The sequence below is a fragment of the Suillus subalutaceus genome (assembly GCF_016647625.1).
Source record: "Suillus subalutaceus strain FC151 chromosome Unknown DFJ58scaffold_84, whole genome shotgun sequence".
Lineage (NCBI taxonomy): Eukaryota > Fungi > Basidiomycota > Agaricomycetes > Boletales > Suillaceae > Suillus > Suillus subalutaceus.
Genome location: NW_024540333.1, coordinates 39611 through 59918, shown reverse-complemented (window position 1 = coordinate 59918; position 20308 = coordinate 39611). Strand labels below are relative to the sequence as shown.

General features: G+C 47.3%; 8 protein-coding genes across 8 annotated transcripts; 3 read left to right on the top strand and 5 right to left on the bottom strand.

Annotated features, from left to right (window-relative positions):
* Positions 1-2210: 2210 nt before the first annotated feature.
* Positions 2211-3706, bottom strand: DFJ58DRAFT_906867 (Manganese/iron superoxide dismutase). Its single transcript, XM_041395033.1, has 3 exons — positions 3326-3706; positions 3153-3277; positions 2211-3099 (listed from the first exon to the last, which is right to left on the bottom strand). Exons 1-3 carry the CDS (start codon positions 3558-3560, stop codon positions 2413-2415), a joined length of 1047 nt encoding a protein of 348 aa, XP_041241789.1. The 5' UTR covers positions 3561-3706; the 3' UTR covers positions 2211-2412.
* A 5-nt stretch (positions 3707-3711) lies between these two features.
* Positions 3712-4432, top strand: DFJ58DRAFT_480940 (DAD/Ost2). Its single transcript, XM_041380590.1, has 3 exons — positions 3712-3973; positions 4022-4120; positions 4169-4432. The coding sequence occupies exons 1-3, from the start codon at positions 3762-3764 to the stop codon at positions 4233-4235; spliced, it is 378 nt and encodes a 125-aa protein (XP_041241788.1). The 5' UTR covers positions 3712-3761; the 3' UTR covers positions 4236-4432.
* Positions 4408-4847, bottom strand: DFJ58DRAFT_730127 (DUF1748-domain-containing protein; the record flags this gene model as incomplete). Its single annotated transcript, XM_041385840.1, has 5 exons — positions 4408-4437; positions 4502-4539; positions 4590-4616; positions 4677-4714; positions 4762-4847. 5 exons carry the CDS (start codon positions 4845-4847, stop codon positions 4408-4410), a joined length of 219 nt encoding a protein of 72 aa, XP_041241787.1.
* Positions 4848-5189: 342 nt separating this feature from the next.
* On the bottom strand, positions 5190-6472 carry DFJ58DRAFT_797603 (uncharacterized protein). Its single transcript, XM_041390643.1, has 4 exons — positions 5987-6472; positions 5833-5921; positions 5592-5776; positions 5190-5542 (listed from the first exon to the last, which is right to left on the bottom strand). The coding sequence occupies exons 1-3, from the start codon at positions 6228-6230 to the stop codon at positions 5621-5623; spliced, it is 489 nt and encodes a 162-aa protein (XP_041241786.1). The 5' UTR covers positions 6231-6472; the 3' UTR covers positions 5190-5542; positions 5592-5620.
* A 3056-nt stretch (positions 6473-9528) lies between these two features.
* On the top strand, positions 9529-10009 carry DFJ58DRAFT_663286 (uncharacterized protein; the record flags this gene model as incomplete). Its single annotated transcript, XM_041382349.1, has 2 exons — positions 9529-9675; positions 9746-10009. Coding segments are annotated over 2 exons (411 nt in total), but the record flags the coding sequence as incomplete, so codon positions are not given.
* Positions 10010-12253: 2244 nt separating this feature from the next.
* On the bottom strand, positions 12254-13844 carry DFJ58DRAFT_915191 (uncharacterized protein; the record flags this gene model as incomplete). The annotated part of the gene is made up of 8 exons (XM_041395428.1): positions 13509-13844; positions 13303-13408; positions 13149-13266; positions 12970-13004; positions 12530-12566; positions 12462-12477; positions 12333-12393; positions 12254-12277 (listed from the first exon to the last, which is right to left on the bottom strand). The coding sequence occupies exons 1-8, from the start codon at positions 13544-13546 to the stop codon at positions 12254-12256; spliced, it is 435 nt and encodes a 144-aa protein (XP_041241784.1). The 5' UTR covers positions 13547-13844.
* A 1097-nt stretch (positions 13845-14941) lies between these two features.
* On the bottom strand, positions 14942-17087 carry DFJ58DRAFT_746992 (uncharacterized protein). The gene is made up of 7 exons (XM_041387500.1): positions 16765-17087; positions 16588-16716; positions 16400-16536; positions 16275-16353; positions 16019-16219; positions 15266-15568; positions 14942-15217 (listed from the first exon to the last, which is right to left on the bottom strand). Exons 1-7 carry the CDS (start codon positions 16988-16990, stop codon positions 15060-15062), a joined length of 1233 nt encoding a protein of 410 aa, XP_041241783.1. The 5' UTR covers positions 16991-17087; the 3' UTR covers positions 14942-15059.
* Positions 17088-18313: 1226 nt separating this feature from the next.
* On the top strand, positions 18314-19519 carry DFJ58DRAFT_797573 (uncharacterized protein). The gene is made up of 5 exons (XM_041390642.1): positions 18314-18590; positions 18639-18800; positions 18853-18989; positions 19042-19129; positions 19179-19519. Exons 1-5 carry the CDS (start codon positions 18377-18379, stop codon positions 19409-19411), a joined length of 834 nt encoding a protein of 277 aa, XP_041241782.1. The 5' UTR covers positions 18314-18376; the 3' UTR covers positions 19412-19519.
* The last annotated feature ends 789 nt before the right edge of the window (positions 19520-20308 follow it).

Below are 20308 nucleotides of genomic sequence, written 5' to 3'. Positions count from 1 at the left end.
TCCCATTTGAGATCTTTACCCAGTCACAGGCAAGAGTGGTGATCGCAACGACCGCATCAAGACCATCAAGACATCCATTCGTGACGGTCTTCTAAACACATCTTTCCGAATGCTTTTGGCTCATTGATGTCGGCGATGCGCATCAGTGCTGTCCAAATATGAATAAAATAATCTCGACGGCGTATTTTATTCTAATCATATTATATTCTCTATCCGCCCCGAGATATTTAATGGATAGAAACACCATCGAGGTACTGATTTCCGTCGCCGAGGCCAAGCTTCAACAACTCCTTCATAATGACAGCGGCGGAAGCAGTCTCTGCAGTCATCGAAGAGCGCGAATCGGAAAGTGTGTGTTTGCTACTAGAAAACAGGCGCTCGACGGCGACACTGACGGCGGGAATAGCGAGAACATCACGAGCAATGCACGACAGGATAGGAAATGTCGTCTCGTGTTGCTGCGAAGACAACAGTAAGACATTTTTGTTAGGAATTATGCGAGAAGGTTACTCACCTTCCACCACTGAAGCGGATTGGTCATTTGTTCAGGTGAACAAGGGTAGAGACCACTTACATAGATAGATGTCTACTTCTTTCTGCGCTGTAGAGAAACCACCACTAGACATGGTCAAAGCTGCAATGAGGGCAGACTTCGATGGTGAGGCTGGGGCTGATGCAGGAGTAGCGGCTGATTTTCTTATAGTGCCGTCGTCGGTCTCATAAGTCCCATAAAGGTGTTCGAGCAAGATCTGAGCACGACTGCTGAGATTCCTACCGGCACCTAGCAAAGGGTAATCAGATTCCAAGGCTTTGTCCATGTGGTGCCGAAGCAAGAGGGCCATCTTCTGTTCCTTCTGGCATAGTCAATGGCAGGCCTGTAATTGCATGTTGAAGTTCAAGAAGTAACCGTGAAAGCTGATCCATGCTGCCAGATATGGCCATGTTTGTGATTCGAAGCGCAGTCAGACTCACAGCATTCCACTTACAGATTTTGGTGGGTGGGAAATCTTTAGATAAACTGTACGGTTCATCCCCGACACTTATGCATAATGCATTTCGTTCATGGGCTATCCAATACATATGTTAGTACCGTATTCAGAATATGGATAAATACACCGACCATAATGTATTGTAACATATTCACTCGTATTCCTCAGGACCGAGAATACGGGGCCAAGGTATTATATTCAGAGTATTCGAATATATTCATAATAATATTCAATCATATTCTATATTGTGGCCAGCACTGATGCGCATGCAAAACATCTTCGGTAACAAATATTTTCGACTTGCTCGGACATTATATTGTAATTTATATAGAGTCCTAGAAATTGACGGTCCCAACTCCGCCTGGTTTTGCAGTCCTCGGCTGCCGGCAGCTACAATTTTATGGCAACCGCTCTGGCAACGCCGGGGCGGCGGGGCCGTGTCACTGCCGCTTATCGTGCCTCATCTGGTGGTTACACCTGCTCATCATGGCATTCTGACCAGTATGTGCACATCTTCCTGTAGTACATACTCAATGAACATATTTTTTCGCCGCCTCATGACAACAAACTCCAAACCTCACCCATTGGACCGTCAATTTTTCAAATTCTGGTCTATCGATATGAAGATAGCTGCAAACGCTCCGTCCTTATAATATGTGAATATACAACGCAGGTTCGCATTTATTGTTCAAGTTCAACAGCTACAAACCCTCGCTCACAGTGCCGCCCATTCGTACAGATATGGAACTTATGTATAGTACTGATTATGATTATCTGTTTCTTCACTTTCATTGCACTGCGCCAACCACGCGGCCCCCAGTCAGCCGCTATGATACAGACATCCCCCAACCTCGTAGACCAGTTGTCTCTTGCGACGTTGGGGGGATATAAGGAGGACGGAATTCCGTATTGTCATGCTGGTCGGGTACTTACATTGTCACGATGATACGGCTATATTGTCGCTTTTACCCAGGGACGAGCGAACAGTCGCTGCCAGCTGTGAAGATGGACTGTGTCTATGCTGGGTCTCGTGTCGGGTCCTATCAAACCGCCTTGCGAGATGACTTTGCTTGTTTAAACATGATTTTTTAAGTATTTTCTCAAGTCACTTACATATTTGCAGAGATTATCATAATGGAGAAACTAGTTGCTTCTACTGCCAGGTACATTCCGAATACGTCCTCGCAATACTAGTAGTAAGATTCTTCGCAATAATACCACGCTGGACACTTCATTTCGAAATGGTTTGTCTAAGGCCCATCAAAGATACGATGATCCAAATTGATTATCAACGCATGAAATCAATAGCATTCCACTATGCGGAAAAGTTTAAACGGACGGTATAAGTATGGATGTAACAGATATAAGTAGATTGAGCAGTGAATTACGCCAAAACACCCTAAATTCCTGCTTCTCCATCCACCTACTTTCGCAATGGCTGAGGACCAAATTTCGTACTGGTGAATGTCAGGTACCGTTCATTAACCGTTTCCCAATTCAGCACGTTCCAGAACTCCTTCATATATTTCTCCTTACCCCACACTCCATGGTCGAGAAGCCAGCAATGCTCGTGAATGCTGACGCAGAACAGGGGGTAGATCTTTTCACCCAGGTTACGTAGGCTCCTCGCGGAAGGGTCAAGCGCCCGATCTGCGGGCTCATTATCATAGAAAGAACGCGCGCCGTCTAAGTGGCTGCACGGTGATGAGTGCAGCGTTCGTACGGGGGCAGAGGGATGCAGTGGCGCAGGGCTCTTGGACATGCCTGACGTGGGTGATGTCGGTGTGCTGCCCAGCCCTGTGTTTAATTGCGTTGGCTGTGGACCATCACGGAACCTGCCTTCGTGAAGCACCTCATGACGACCAGCAGGGTTTTCCGTGCACGTACGCGAGCGAACGAGAAGTGTGCCGGCCGCGAAGGTGGGCTGAATTGCAAGGTTGCCTACGGCGTCCGTGACAAGCCAGATGTATCCCGACCCCGACATTCCTCTGGCAGCGGAAGAAAAGTTGTTGATGAAATGCGGGAAGCTACCGAATTGGGCGCGGATGGATGGGGCTATGAGAAGATTGTGGATCTTATCTTCGTAGTCCTCATCGCTTTTTGGAGGTCGCTGTCAAGTAAATTAGTATGGTGTGATGACGAGATGGGGGGAGTTGAACGTACAAGGCAGTTGAGGAAGAAGGAATTGTTGAGGGCGTGACTTGCATAGGAGAAGCCAAGGGCATCTTTTCCAGAGCTAGCAGTGTCGATCACGAGTTGCGTGACACTCTTTCGCTGGTCAGCAGCATCTGTACATGTGTAAATCATAAGCAAGCTGCTCATAAAACCTCACTTACCAGGGAACATTTCGTTCAACCGGTCGAGGAGACCTTGCTGGTACTCCTCGGAAACCATTTTAAGCGTCCTTGGCGACATAAAATTTGCAAGGCCCTCATCAACCTTGTAGTCGAGCTCTACCCGAGAGTGCAGGTGTCTCCGTGCACCCCAAAATTGCCTGGGACATTTCGTGCTCTTCCATGCGGACAATGCACTCGTAAGGGAAGACGACGCTCGCAGACCAGCAATGCTCATGATGAAGAATGGCAACTACAGATTATGTAGAAGGTAGCTCGGCCTTGGACGAGACGTGCAAGTTAGTGAAAGACTTATTTTTTGAACGCGACGGGTCGGGGTCTTTTCAAGTCGCCGGCCTTCTTTGTTTGGACGAGACTGTTTCCTCCACGTCGTCGTCACTTTCAAGTAAAGCAGTTTGTTAGCAGTCACTCGCTCAACATGACTGGCCCAAAGTCATCCTCAAAAATCTCACCTGCGTCGTCAGAAACCTCTGTAGCAGCTTTAACGTTGTGGAAATCATATATTGATCAGACCCCCGACCGCCTCAAATTCATCGACGCTTTCTTGGCGTTCATCGTGCTTAGTGGGGTGCTGCAGTTCGTATATTGCGTACTTGTCACGAACTTTCCTTTCAATGCATTCCTTGCCGGGTGAGTTTGCCGGTTAGTGTGTCAGACATGTATTGAGTATCGTCACAGGTTTGCAAGTTCAGTAGGCCAGTTTGTTCTGACCGCGTCCCTCCGCGCACAAGTCAACCCCGAAAACAGATCCGAGTTCAAGGAAGTCTCGCCTGAAAGGTATTTACATCCTTTCTTACTTTTGCATAGATCCTCATTTTCTGCCAGAGCATTCGCAGACTTTGCTCTTGGCTCCATTGTGCTACACTTCTTCGTATATAATTTCCTCGGATGAACGTGTATAATATTAGGTGGAGCCGCGCAAGTACACAATTATGTTGCAACCCACTCGTTAGGCTTAAGGCTGTACGCAAATTCTGTGTCCGTCGGAGTAAAATATTACAAAGTAGTGAGTGCGGTTTGTTATGACGAATTGGCAGGAGAAATGCAGATGGAATTCAAGGACTTCAATGCTTCCTCTCGAAATAACTGGAGCGCTGTTGTACGTGGTCGTCAGTGGCGTGCAGTGTGAGATACGATGATAGAATGTCCTTCACGTACCCCAAATACAACGACTGCGAAGTCGAATGCGTATTCACCTAAAATACATGAGCAGATGAAAGAGTTGATGCTGGGACAGTTTACAGACCAATTTCAAGATACGACCGCAGCAGCTCTGGTCAAGAACAACGTGTGAACAAGTGCTCTCAGGTCAGGTCACTCAGTTGAGACTCACGGCGAATGTCCTTGTTTGGAACTTGAGACAGTGCAGGTCTGCAGTAGTATGAGAACGTTTCGCATCAGCAACATGGTAGACGTACGTGAGGCCGGTTGAGCGCCTTATGCCAGCGAGGAATGCACTAATGATGAATGCATCTAAGCCGAGGTGAAACAGCCACCCAAACATCCTTGTAGGTTTACGGATAAAGCGAGGCAGACGCTGCCGTCAACTAGTAACTTCTGGAGTCGTGGACAACTTCTGGAGTCGTGGACAAGGCAGATGGGCGATTACTGTCACTGGCCAAGTCCTGGCCGCATAGATTCCCACGGAGGCTAGGATAAGATCATGTACAGCTCTACGTCATTTCAAGGAAGGTCTGGTTCGGTCTGGTTCCGGTTCTATGTAAGGGCCTAACAGGGGATGAACTCTCAAGTACGTGGATTAACGAACGAGTCCCAGAAGAACGGGTTTCAGGTGAAGTATGTTGGCACGGGTTTGTGACTGAGCCCAATTTGCAAATACTATCTAGTTTCGTACAAGAAAAAAATGTCAAATGCGATGATCAACAGTAACTTGTGCAAGGAAGACTGTCTCGTCCATGAACTGTGCACCTGTCTAATGTCCGGCATTATGACACGCTTGTGAGATTCACCTGCGATTCGGATATCCCGAGCCCCTGGTAGCATCACAATCTCTTCCTCAACGGCATATCTGTCCGCACATGGCTGCTGAGCTCGTCTGGCACGATTTTAGCTCCTTTATTTACAAAAGAATTACTAAAAGCAAGGCCCAAGATATCTCACGGGACGGATGGGACCCGACACAAGACCCAGCATAAACACAGTCCTGCTTCACAGCTGGCAGCGAGTCATCACTCGTCCCTAGGTAAAAGCGTCAATATAACATCATCGTGATAATGTAAGTACCTACCAGCACGACAATACCGAATTCCGTCCTTCTTATTTCCCCACTACATCACAAGGGACCACTCGTCTACGAGGCTGCTGAGTGTCTGGAGGTGTCCGTATGCGACTGGCCGGGGGCCGTGTGGTCGGCGCAGCGATGAAAGTGAAGAAATAAGTAAATATAATCAGCACTATGCATAAGTTCCAGATCTGCACGAGTGTGAGCGAGATATCATAGCAGTTCTACTCAGACAGCGAATGCGAACCTGGGCTATGCATGTGTACATCCACAGCTCACTGATTGTCTCCCTCGATCCGCCGAAATTTAAAACGAGTGAGATCCCAAACATCGAGTCTATATCATCGATAGTAATCGGTTTGATAACAGAGATTTTAAAAAATTAGACGTGAATGACTCACGTAGTAAGGGCTTCGCGAAGAAAAGCACAAGACAACGTGGATCAGTGAAAAACAGCTTCAGCGGGTTCGTCGTCATTCTAAGTCCTTCCCCTCCAGTGGCACATCTCCACTGTCTTTCATTTCGAATCACATTCGTGATGAGCTCTAAGCAATGAAACCCAATTGTCAATGGTCCCTGGACGATCGCCATGTTGAAAAAGGCCAGAATCCACCCTTGTACATTGACACTCGGAATGGAATACATGATGTAGCTGTAACGGGGGACAGAGAAAAAGAACGACCACGTTTGTATGGTGAGCGGAGATTAGGATTTGTCGATAGTGGACACTATAAATATTGCGTCAAATGCAAATGATGATTGCAGCCCACCCTGCGCATGTTATGACGAGCCCCAAAAGAGCAACGATAACTTTTCGGGTGCTAGGGTGAGCACGCCATGCTGAGGGCTGACTCTGACGGCTTCGTTGGACCTCCATCCACATCGAAGTCAGACACAGCACGCATACACCGAGAAGGGACCGGCGTCATCTGCATGTGGTAGAGCAGAGCGGCGGTCAAGTCGAGAAGTCCACGTACACATCTCAGGGATATACCTTATGAGACGATCCGCACAAGGCATGAAGGTGAATTCTATTTCATGGACAGACTATCACATAAAAAGGAGGTTTCGGCGCAATGACTGGGCCTAGTTAAGACGGAGCTCTGAGGATCTATACACTGCAAAATGTTGGCAGCAGGTTTCGAACCGACTGCAAGAGAAACAGATTTTCATTCTGTTGTGGCAACCACTTGGTTAAGATCAGTTAAGATGAGCCTCCGAGGAATCCATCCATGAGTAAATGTCAAAGTGTGTTCCGATAGGAAAAAAACCTTATGGTCGGCAGGTTTCGAGCTTGCGCAAGTCCGACAGAAACATATTTCGATTCTGTTGTAATAACCACTTTGGCCAGGCGAAGTTGAAATGAACCTCCGAGGAAATGTCCATCAGTGAATCTTCAAGGCGTGTTCTGAGATAAAAAAAAACCTCGTCGGCAGGTTTTGAACCTGCACCGATACAGTCCAAGAGACAGATTTCGATTCTGTTAGAGTAACCACTTTGGCCAAGGCGAAGTTGAGATGAACCTCTGATGAACTGTCCATCAGTGAATCTTGAAGGCGTGTTCGGATAGAAAAAACCTCGTCCGCAGGTTTTGAACCTGCACTGGTGTGACAGTCCAAGAGACAGATTTCGATTCCGTTGCAGTAACCACTTTGACCAGGGCGAAGTTGAGATGACCCTCTGAGGAACTGTCCATCAGTGAATCTTCGAGGCGTGTTTGGATAAAAAAAACTCATTGGCAGGTTTTGAATCTGCACTGGCACAGTCGAAGAGACAGATTTTGATTATGTTGTAGTAAGCACTTCGGTCAGGGCTGAGTTGAGATGCACCTCCGAGGAATTGGGCGTGTTCCGATAGGGAAAAAAACCCTGTTATTCGGCAGGTTTCGGATCTGCATAGTTCAAGAGAAACGGATCTTGATTCCGTTGTGGTAACCACTTTGGCGAGGGTGAGTGAATCTTCAAGGCGTGTTCCGATAGAAAAAACCCTGTTGTTAGGCAGGTTTCGAACCTGCGAAGTACAAGAGAAACAAATTTTGATTATGTTGTGTTAACCACTTGGGCCAGAACTTCCTGGCCAAGTTTAGACGAACCTCCGAAGAACTGTCCATGTCCGCAGGTTTCGAATCCGCACCACAAGAGAGCAGATTTCTAATCTGTTCTGGTGCCAAACGGTTAGCTATGGTTACTCAAGATAGGCCTTGAAAAATCCATCCATGAGTGAATGTTCAAGGCGTGGTAAAAGGAAAAGATTGTTTGTCCTCGGTTACGAGTCGAAGAACATCATGCATTGACCATGCATGGATTAGTCATTTACCAAAGATGAAATGAAAAGACTAGTTTGCGTTTAACGAGTCGATGGCTGTCGATGGACACAAAACAGACGTTATCGCAAGCATGTGGCCCATCAGAGGACACCCCAGGAATCAATTTATCTGATCAATACCGTCGCTATCACGTCCATATAGTAATCGGTCGGGTTGAGTTGACATGCTGGACAACTGGTGAAATAATCATCGATAATCCACAGGTATATATACCCCTCTCTCCTGCGTTCAGTCTCCAGTCAAGTCAATTGAATTCTTTCACATATTACACTCAGATGTCTACTCGAGGCAAGGGCGTACCACAACCGGTTCTAACAGACTCGTTCGTCATATCAAAACTGCCGACGAGAACTCGGTATTTTCAATCCGAAGGTAAGTTTCACTCTTACTACAATGACACAGCGGTTGAACTTCATATAGTTTGTGAGTATCTGTACCCCGGTGGCCAATGATGGTGCCTCACTTGAATATAACGATCTCCGGTGGCGGAAGAGACGTCGAGAACCCTCGCAGGAGGATCGAAGTGTTCGAACGTCTCCAGAACCACACGGATCCAAAACTATTCACCCCGCGCTGCATTTTTGACGGAACCGTTATCATGTACTCTTCCCGCGAGCTTCCATAATCTGGCAGGGACTCTCAAACCGTAAGAGTTAAGGCGTTCGAGTCGGAACTACTAATCAATCTCTACCTTCGGTTCTGAAAAAGTTCGACGTTAACATGTCTGACAAACCCCGAGTGGATGAGTCTGCCCCAACCCGCGGAATATTCTAGGTAACGCTGAAGAAGGTCGCCGCCGATCCGATCGATTTCAAGTATGTATTTCTATCGAGCGAGTTTTTTTGTTCATTTTCCGCTTACTGACGAATTATAGTGGTTTATAAGCGTTCATCGACGGAAACCAGACCAAGCAGACCGCCCAGGTCCTGACGGCGATCAATGTCTTGCAGTTGATCATCCGACAAGCACCTAATCTGTGCGTCGCGCTTTTATCAGTATTTGGGTATGAATGCTCATTTTTCTACAGGACAATACACGTGCGTTTTTTACCAAAGACGCTGGCATACAGAGCTTGGGTGGAGGTTTAGAGTTATGGCGTGGATACTTCCAGTAAGCTCAGTATCTCTGTGGCGACGCATATTTGACCAACATACAATAGGAGTCTTCGCCCTACCATCGGAAAGGTTTTAGTGAACATTGATGTGTCGACAGCGGTCATGTAAGCAAGTCCGCCTCAATTACTACACATTAACACCCATGTAAACTTCAGGTTCAAGCAGGGTAACTTTCAGGATGCCACTCTCGCTGTTCTAAAGCAGAACGATGTTCGTGCGCTAGAACTCCGCGCAGATTCCCCGCAGCTCCGCCAATTGAAAAGTTTTTTCAAGTGCGTTTCTGCCACGCTTGCCCACCGGCCGGGCCTTAAAAAGACTCGAGGCTTAGTGCTGGTAACTTCCAGTTCGAGAACACCACGGTCAAGGTAGGCTTCGATATGAATCGCATTCATAACAGCTCTTCTCACAGCAAGTGCAGGAATACTTCAAGAAAGCTTGTGGTCGCGAACTACACTATCCGAACATCATCGGTATTCAAGTCGGATCAAAGGATTGCGATGAGGTCATCCCAGCAGAGATGTGCGTTATCGCTCCCGACCAACGTTACGCGCGAAAGCTCCCTCCCGAATTCTCGCCGACTATGGTTAAATTTTCTTCGAAGAACCCCCAGGATCGCCTGGCGCTCATTAGTGCTGGCATCAACAATTCGGTTACGGCCGACCAGCGCTCTGTGAGTAATACATTCATCTTTGCATGCGTTTCATTGACTGCTTGTACAGGGACTGGATTATCAGAATTCTCCGTTCTTGCAAGACGCTGGGATTACCGTGTCTCCCGACCCGATCTCAGTCACTGGGCGCGTCCTCCCGACGCCCAAAATACACTATGGAAACCCTGCCTCTAGCAGACCCGTGGTAAGTCCAGGACGTTTTGCGTTTAATTCGATGGATACAAACACGCCAGGAATAAGCGACTCGGGGGCTGGCGCCGTCACTGTAACTGCAGGACAAAAAGTTGCATTTTTGAGGGGGGTTCAGACCTGATAGGGAGCTTCAGGGGGCTTTGGACAACTACAACTGCAACCACCTCGCCGCATAATTCAAAATCGGATCACGGTGGGTATGGTAATTTGGTCAGAGCACCTTTCCCAGATACACGACATACCCCTCTGAGATGTCTTGGAAGAGATGAACACAGTGCAAGTGGGAAAATGAAAATGATTGACGAGTTGAAAGTCGAAGTGGGGAGCTATATACCAGGTGTGTTTGACAGCCATCGATCGATATCGTGCGCACATACTTATGAATATACATTCTACAGGTGCATATAATACAAGGCGCGATTCTGCACTTGTCATGTACTTGGCCTGCCAGGACAATCATCTCATCTTGCCGAGGAATCAATAGTTGATTCAAGAGTCAAGATGCTTACGATGTGATTGGAAAACATGGCTTGAAGCAGGATTTCTCTTCACATAGTACGTGCCTATCTAGATCTTGTCGAACGTTGGAACTGTACGGTTTACGGGCCGTAGGTGGGTTTTTATAAGGTCTATCGTGCGCATATATACTCATGTTTCTAGTTGTGGGATCTATAAGCCCATCTACATTACACTGACAGTGAGGCTGCGCTGTGGACTGATCTGTACGCCCCTTGATAATATTCTTTTTGTGTCCTTGCATGTCTTATCTCAGTCTGATATTCTCTGTATTTCGCGAAAATTTCACGCCAACTCCAATATGCAAAGAGCTGGAAGTGGACTGATGTTTTCCTGATGCGCGTTGATCAACTCTACAAATCACTAATAACTCGTGTGTCCGAGTCAGCATCAGCGCCAACGGCCATACTGCACCAATGTGAACACAAACATGACTCACTATGCAGATAAAATATTCCTGCTATACAGGTGAGCCATGTCACCAAATCCAGGAAACTACTGATACTCACGCAAAGCCCAAGAGGGCAGACCGCGCATGTAAAGTCCCAAAAGCAAAATCTGGGACATTTATCGGTGCTGGCCGCTTCAGCGGGTATTGCAGAGATCGATGATGCTAAAGCAGCAACGATGGCGAGGACAATTGCAGAGGAGAAACGCATTGTTTGTGATTCGTGTGATGTGGTATCAAATAATTCTGAAGGAGATAGTAGGAAGACGGCTGGCTTTTATGTGCTGGATATTGTTCTTTGAAATTATTCGTGCGTGGTTATGCCTTCAAACAGATGCATATCTGCAACGCCAGCAGATTGCCAGCCAAGGTCTATTGACAATTTTGTGTAGAACTACTGAACATTTGCGTTTCCAACCAGCCGTTGACTCAGTATTAAAGGCACTCAACATCTCGGAGACATCTCCGTACTATCCCTTCCACTGCAATCGGCACCCCACAGAAGTCGGCAGCCAGTCACCACCGTCGTTGACCTCAGCGATGGCGCTGCGCTCGCTCTAGTGTACGTCTCACGCCGTCCATTCATCTGTAACTAATCCAGGAAGAGACTGAACGTTGCTGTCAGAGATGCAGAGTACTTCTGGCAGCCTGGCAAGTCCTCCACGCAGCTCTCCGACAATTGGGTTCTCCGGTTCAGCGCTCTAAAACATCTCTAATAGTGGCTGATCGTTTTGAACGCTGAACTCTTTGTATGTCATTCCCCATCATGATTTTACAGCTGACCAGCTTGTATACGTAGTTAAACATACCAGATACAACGATCTCCGCTCATCACTTCCCTGACTCTATGGCGATTCTCGGCACCCCCTCCCGCACCCATCCGTCTTCTCCTTCTAGCCGTCACCTTCACACACCAGCACCATCTCCACTTAGTGGACGCGCCACGTCATCAAGATCCGACACCCAATGCTCATCAGAGATTCGACGACAGTGTTCGCGTAGCACCACCTTTGTGTCGAGGTTCTTTTCCTCACACTTGCAAACACACCTCATCATCCAAAAGCCTCCAGCAATTTCCCTATGCCAAACGGCCAAAACCACGGGCAACCCACGACACATTGTACTGGGGAGGTGACTGCAAGGGAAACCCTCAGGCCAAACTTCTATAGCGGGTAGCTGCGGCTCTATCTATCGAGGACAGACTACAACACCACGCAAGACTACCGACTACGAGCCAGGACTCCTGCTACTGCACCAGGACACCAGGCACTCCCTATGACCTGCGCCAGACCACCCTGGTACAACATCAGCAAGCGCTAACGTAGCGCTACTGTATGTGCACTGTTATCATGTCGTCTAGTAAACGTTTATGTCAATGGCACGTTCGCCCTTTGCGCTTCTCTAGGTAATTGTTTCTTCATGTATCTATGTGAATACACTATTAACAATATATATACATACCGGACTGCATCCTGCTCACCTGGCGCCATACGTCGTCAGTATGCGCGTCCTTGGTATTGTTTCCTGCCTCGTCGTATGTACTAGAACAGTATATCGATAGGTACCCTCTATCCGAAGGGCTGGCTTTCAAATTAGTAATTCGACTTACTAGCCGATGTACGTCTCTGAAAGAAACTACCGCAAGCTAATTTACTTATCAATCATCCCCTTTCATACCTGTACTGCCCTTCCTCTGGTACCAGTCTGCCAGGACCTAGCACAACATGAAAGAATCCTGATAATTAGGGGATTTATGGTTCAATAACTATTGACTTCACCATTCAACCATGTCACTGACTACAGTCCTTAACTCGTTCGTAGCAATGGCGACCCCCTCTCCCTGCTCTGAACCTCGTCTCGAATCGAAGCGACACATATGACTGCCATGGCGGCGACGATTTATTTCGGCTCACTCCCACACCGCCAATGTTTGGCTACGCTTCAAGCTTCAGGCTAAGTATGTCCGACATATGGCCTTCGACCCCGAAGGACAATAAATGAATTCAATTTTTGAAAAAGAACATCAGCCACAATTATGGGGTGATATGATAGTGACCTTGTATAACAATGTGATGTAATCTCATGGCGATTCAGATTTCTGATGGCACGATGCTCACATTGTCAAACTCGACGCAATAAAATTTAACATTTGCTAAAAGGGGCCCCACTTTCGCTCAACAATAGTGGGTACCTTCTAGTTCTCCCCAACTTGTATTAAGTAGTACTGCATCTCTAAGTTTCAAAGGCGGATTTACTGTTCATTGCATCTTCCCTGCTATGGCTGCGTAATACTTACTGCATTGGTATGTAAGTAAAGATATGTTGTCAACTAGCTGAACACTCCTGGTGCTCGCAGCGCGACTTGTCGTCGTCGTAGGTAATTGGAAATTAGGCCTCAAGAGCCTCATCCTCGGCTGGATAGGTACGTCAGCATCGTGGTATTAACTGACGGTCATGAATACTTGCAGAGCTTCTTGTCTTCGTCGCAGTGGCCGTAGTAGGTAATCGGCCAGAAGGCCGCAACGGCCCCATCCTCCGAGTCGCGCTTTGCTACAGCTGCATGGTACGTTAATGACTATAATGCTACTGATGTCATGAATACTCGCAGGAATCCGTGATCACTTCTGATATGGGGTATGCGACTGCAATAGCTTACATGCAGGCGAGTGCATTAAGAAGGAGAGAGCGTTGCATGTTTGAAGTTAAGAGGAATAAAGGTTAGAGGAATTGTTCGCTTCGTTAGTGCCTACGTTGAAAGTTCAAAGGTCTTTCTTTTATATGTTTTCGTCGGTTTACTTGACCCGTCCGACCTTGCTGGAATACGACGTGGCATGACGTTCAGTTGAACTGCCAACATTTTCCAAGAGGCACCGCGACTTTGTGCCTTCAATTTGGAAACGACTCGGAGTTCGGAGGGATACGGATCGGTGGTCCAGCCAATGGGAAGCTAGGGATTCTGCATGCCGACAACGACAATTGTTTACAAGTCACAAGTACACGACCAGCAGATATCTAACATGTGTAAGGACGAACATTTGATCCCGCGGAAGCAATTCGCGTGACGCCTAGGCTTGTCTGTTGCTCCACCTGAGGTGGTTCCACAGCATGCACCCCGAATCGCTCAAGCGCTCGCTATCCCTGTGCGCTCGTCTCCTATTTGCGTGCATTGTTCGCTTATCTGCTCCATGCGAGAGTCCGCGTCACCGTTTTCATCGCAGATTCGCCGAGATTCAAATCCCTCATACTGGAGAGCCGGAGAGATACATGGCCTGTGCTTATGCGACGACATTCAACGGATGTCGAGGGCCGACGTTAGAAAAGCCATGCTTGACCTGCGCACAGATTCGTTCGCACACGGACAATACACCACACCGAACGCTATTTACAAGATGGAAAGAGAAAAAGACAACAGCAAACAAATATCTCTTATTGTAATTTGCAGTAGAAAACGTTCGGAGGTAACGGAGCGCTTCGTAGCCTTTAATTTATAATCAATTTTCTAATTCTTCATATCGATAGGCCAGAATTTAGAAAATTCACTTATACGCTTTTGTTTATTATTGGAGCGATTCAGACACCAAATAGAGGCGCTCATGCTACTAGTAGGCATCATGATTGCTAGCTATTTTTTACGGTAATCATTAACCTTTTGGGGCTTTTGCGGGGCGGTACAAATGCTCTGATGAGACTTTGGAACCACGGCGCGCACCCACCGATCTGCGACCAGCTGCACAAGGTGATGGCGGGTACTATGCTACTAGTACGTAGGTGACCTTCATGGTCAAGTAACGAAGCTCTCGCCTTGCAAAACACTACAATGTTGTCAAAGGCAAGTCATGCTCGTCATCAGACGAGGCTCCACTTGGTTTCTCTGGCACTTTAGCAAGATCGTCTCTTCGTCTCCGTTGAAATGTATATATATGTCGACGGTTTTTGTGCATGATGGTGACGGTCGGCAGTCGTTGTAGTAGTACTCCTCAAGTAATGATGACGACTTACGTGACTTACAAAAGTAGCTAGCATGAAGCGCCTTTGTTTGGTGTCGCTCCACTGATAAATAAAAGCGGCCAAGTGAATTTTCTAGATTCTGGCCTATCGATATGAAGATAGCTGTAACTCATCAACCGTTCTGGGTGTCACAGGACCAGTTCGCTCGTCAGCCACCAAGTCTTCTGTAAATTGAGGTGGTCTTGCTTGTAAATAAACTTCAGGACTTATGGTGCTTCAACTTGAAGTATCGTCGAAGATACGTTGCTGCGCTGTAGAGTGCAAGTCTCTTTGTTGGATGAAAATCGCTTGGAAGGCACAGATGATGCTTGACCACTGGGCAGGACATCCATAGCGATGCGGAATAGAAGCGGGAATGTACGTTCTTTTTTCTAACATGATACCTGTTAACCTTATGAATTGCAGGCAGAAATATGACACATTCCTCCCAGAAACGAACAATATCTCCAGCTGTTTCAAGTAGTATACTTGAATCTTCGTAACGAGAAAACTCGCATTCGGCATCCCTCCCGTCCAGTTCGAGTTCCTTGCGGAGGCGTTCCTCCGTGGTTTCCAGTGTCGGCCCGGAGGAGTGTACCACTGATTCAGAGACAATGATGGTGGGAGTTGGAGGGATAGTGCTATTAGTAGCAGAAGATGAGCACTGCACATTTGCTTTGAGGTTGTTTATGCGGCCAAATCCAGTAGATGAGGACTGCGAGGCGATTGCTGTCGAGTTGGTGAGTACCTGCTGTGATACTAAGGGTGTGGATAGTTACAGTTGGTCTGTGTCTCGACTTAGGCTTACACATTTTTCATGTCTTTGTTAATGTGTGGTCAGTTGGGGTCATGCCCTGTCATGCCCCGTGATACACAATGTATACCTTTTGTCAAGTTGATCCGATTTGTGTCCATCGGGAGAGTGATACTATTAACTACAACCGCTGTAAAAAGTTCTTGCGATGGTCGTAGAACTACCTTGTCCAGTAGAAGTCGCGACTGTCTCCGACTTTACAAGATATCCGATTCGAAGGGAGTTTATTGTGGGACAGCCTATCAGCACTATGAAACTCGGCTTACAGTAAAGTTATACGTCTTTGTAGTTACATTCGTGATGTGATATCATACCCCCCTGGATCCTATAATACAATTAGGGGAGGTAAGGAAGGTCAGCATTACCCTCTTGGCGGATCAACTGCGATGGAGGGATGTAAACACGGTGACCATCTACCCAATCAATGACCTTCTCGAAGTCACTACATTGATGAGGAACGTTGAAGTCTGGGTAAGGATCGTCGAGTCCCTCAACCCAATCATAAGTAACCATTGTTACATCAGAGTGGCACATGATGGCCTGTCTGAGAATTTCGACGCAGTGATCTGATGTACAACATTAGCAGGCAGGATGTAGGCCGAGAGGTAACAGTATGCTGACTAGGATGGGTGCGCCATCGGACGAAGTCGGGATCATCTGTCATGTAATAGTTACCCCAGACGGATTTGCGAACCATGTTCTATAAGGGGTGAGTGAAGATCGAGTAGCCTCCTGTTACGACTGACTATGCAATGGAGCTGGTGAAGGACCTCTACACTCGCCATATAATTTCCGCCGTACTCTTCCGGAAACCTAACCATGAATGGGGCAGGTTCTTCCCCCATTTTGAGCAGTTGTTCGAGCGTTATAGACAATGGACGCCCTGAAAGGTTGTCAATCAGTAATCACCTCGATAGGAACAAAGATATGCAACCATCAGCAGTTACTCTACTCCAAGCTGCTTCGAGATCTGGAGACGGACTGCCGCGATATACTGAAGGACGATCCCAACTTCCGTTGAATCTTACAATGGCTTTGGATTCAATAGCCTCGTTTGCTGGAGCTGTGATGGGTCAGGAAGGCATCTCTGTTATGTCATCTGTCCACCTACAGTACAGGAGTATGTCATCCCTCGAAGGTGCCCGTGCCCATAGCGTGAAGAAGAGTAACGTCAAGAATATCAGCACACCATGTATGAGCCACAGCCGCGACACGCGAAGCCTTAGGAAGCGGGATTTTGAATGAGGTTTAGTTTCTGTACCCCTATGGAGAAGCTTCTCGTCCCCGTCGTCCACTCCATTGACAGGAAAATACTGAGCAGAATATTCCTTGCGCATAACGTACGGAGGAAGAAGAGGGATCAGTTGGATATGAATCGGACAGGCAGGAAGAAACTTTGAAGCACTTGCAATATACGGCCCGCGGACCTCAGAGACCCAGAAATGCCAACAATATGGATCTGAACTAAGACCCTGCTTGGCATTTCTGCTATCCTGTACTATTAGATCTCGATGAGCTGGCATAACATACGTGCAACCTTTCGGTATCGACACATTATGACAAGAAATCAATCTTGGTACCAGATTCTAGGCACCAGTGTTAACGGAGAATCAGTTTTCGTGTTGCCCATATGCGTTGAAATTCATCATGCCAGAGGAACATGACTCATCTCTGGAGACGCCAGCTCATTGCTATTTCACTCGCCTTCCTTGGACCACCGAGTCGTGCCGACGGACGGGCGCAGTGGTAGGTACGGTGGACAGACCATTTGCAGGACAGAGACGTGGTCCCAAGCAAGCTCAAGTGAGAGCTTCTGCTGTCCATCTTCGTTTCAGTAGTGGCTCATATATATGTATGCTCAATAATGGTATGCTGGTGCTTGTGATCTTTGCACTTCATGTGAAAATTTGGCGGTCCAATGGGTGAGATTTGCAATCCGAGAGGTGGTAAAAATATGAAGCCATCTACTACAGGAGGATGTGTCGATAGCAATCAGAAGGGGGCACATTGAGTGGCAGTTGACCGGGACCCGTTGCTAGCCGTCAAATTGTGGCTGCCAACATTTGAATATTGGACTTGCAAAGCCGAGCGGAGCTAGAACGGTCAACTTCGCGGAGAACGCATGGAGATTTCTGCAAAGTCCTACTTGGCAACACTCTGTACGTATACTCCGCACAGAAGCTGACTCTGGTGCTTGTACTCCTTGCACGGACAATAAATTTTTACATTGTGCCATTAACACTTGGCGCTTGCTCTAATGCCCGACCCACAAGGTAAACATGGGAGAAGTGTTGTTGTTCGTAAGTGATTGTTTGAATTGGATTCAGCTGCCAAACTCAATCACAGCCCATCAGGAGGCCAGCAAGTTCAATGTGTCGTGAGTCATAGTTGAACGAAACTGGAAAGGATGTATTAGTGCCAGCAAATCCCATTCCCAGAGAAGATGATCGATACGACATTGAAACAACATATTTCAATACTGATCAACTACATTTGGTGAGTAGCAATCTTGAGAAGCGTGTCGGATTCCTTGATCACACGTTTCAAGTTGTTGCGTAGTCAGCACCAGCTCTCAAAACAGGCTGCAGCGCGTTTACACTATGATATCTTGATATCCATCCTCCACATCAAGGCCTCACAGTGAAACGTTTGCACGTAGCATCTCGCCGACTTTCGTATTCAGCTCTGAGCAGTAGACACAGCTGCTAACCACAGGAGCCAACATGGCTCGAGTTTCTCCACACTCTCCTGTTGATCTTGATGATCTTGATGAAGAGACAATCTTTGGTGACGTAGACAGGCCCGGTGCAAAACCTCATCTCAAACCTCGCATTCGTTGCCTTTGGCCTTGGTTGAGCATTGGTTCGCTTATAGTCACATCCGTGTTCTCCTTCACGCTATGGATACGCACGCCTCCCGCTCATCTTGCTATATACTGTGAGTAGTCAGATGGCGCTAGATGGTCAAAATGTTGACCAATTGCAGCTCCAGCGAGTGTTGCTGTCGAGCCTGTTGTTATAAGGTTCAATGGAACCGTCGATTTTCCTTCTATCTATCGTATTGACGGTGGACCTATCAATGATCCCCACTATCATGGCCCTCCTCCTCCAGAACTCGATGCCGCTTGGGCCAGGGTTTCTGACGATGGTATGGCATTCAATTGTACTGTCGGTCGTTATTCACTTCCATAAAATCACAGTGCCACCAATCCGGGTTACGATTGATGACCTGCGTAAAGCTGGAGGAGTAGATCTACCAGCGAAGGTCAAGTATCCACAAAGCAACGGTGGAGGTTTCATGGTATCGTTGGAAGTCCATCAACAACTGCGCTGTCTGGTAAACTATGCTGCACGTAGCGCCCGGTCATGTTTGGTTGACGATTCTGTAGAACTTCCTTCGCAAGTCCTCTTGGCCCGACCATTACAAGTTGGATCCCTGGTTTCAGCGGGACCCCTCGGTAGTTCGAATGCATCTCGGTAAATTTCCCTCCTTACCCGATATACGCCCTGCTCATGGCATATTTAGATGACTGCGTCGAACTGATCAGGCAGTCTATCATGTGCAATGCCGAGGTCGTGATGATCACGTGGGACTGGGTAACAAATCACTCGAAACCCTACCCTAACTTCAACACCCGTCATGCATGCAGGAAATTTGAGAACGTCATGGACTGGGCTGTCCAACATGCTGATCGATCCGAGGTTACTCGCATGGAGGATACGATCGACCTCCCTTTCCCTCATCAGTACAGTATATGATGTATCTTGCGGCATGAGATCGCACTATGATAAGTTACTCCTTGGCAGCTATTGAAAGTAGGTTATACTGAGGATGTGACGAAATTTAAGCAAAAATGAGAAGGTGGCAACAAACACGCGCAGCTTGCATCCGTCTAGTTAATGTATGGATAATTCCAATTTAATGCCGTGCAGTACCTGCGATTTGACGTCAACGGCCCGGTCGTTATCTTCGTCTCTTCCCTCCTAGCGCCATCCCCGTTCTCTATCTGCATGTGCAAATGTTCTCAACGAGTTCCTCCGCTTCTTCTCTAACAAGGTGCCCGGCCGCGTCTGTGTTTATCAGCATGATACACGTAGTGTTTTATATACCCTTCGGTAATCAAACATTGTTCTTTCCAGTATTCTCGAGTGCGAAATCTCAAGTATCACCTAGCGCAATCGATATCCAGGGGTATCGCAAGGTCTCACTAGACATGTCTAATTTTTTAAAAATCGCGACAGGGTATTGCTAATCGAAAGTCAGCAATAGCCTTCTTAGCCCTTCTTAGCCCTTCTAATCCATCAATTTGGATCAGTTGGACAAAATGTCTGTAAACTTTGAGAATTTTACACGGGAGGGTTTTCCCGATGTCGTCACTATAGAGCTGTATCGTTTCTGTTAGTTGTCCATGGAGACCTCCTCCCGAGTAGGAGCAATGTTGGACTTGGAGGGGGTTCTTAGTGGTAGGCGGACGCCGCGCTCGGATTAATGTTTCAATTTCGTCTCGAACAATAGAAAAGAGGTGAACGAGCTCATAGAATCTACCCCTGTACATTTTCACCCGGAATGGAAACGGACTGCACTGGGCTGGAGATGTCGATGAACAACCATGTCTGTATGATGAACGGGAACATGAATTTGCAACCACCTTACCT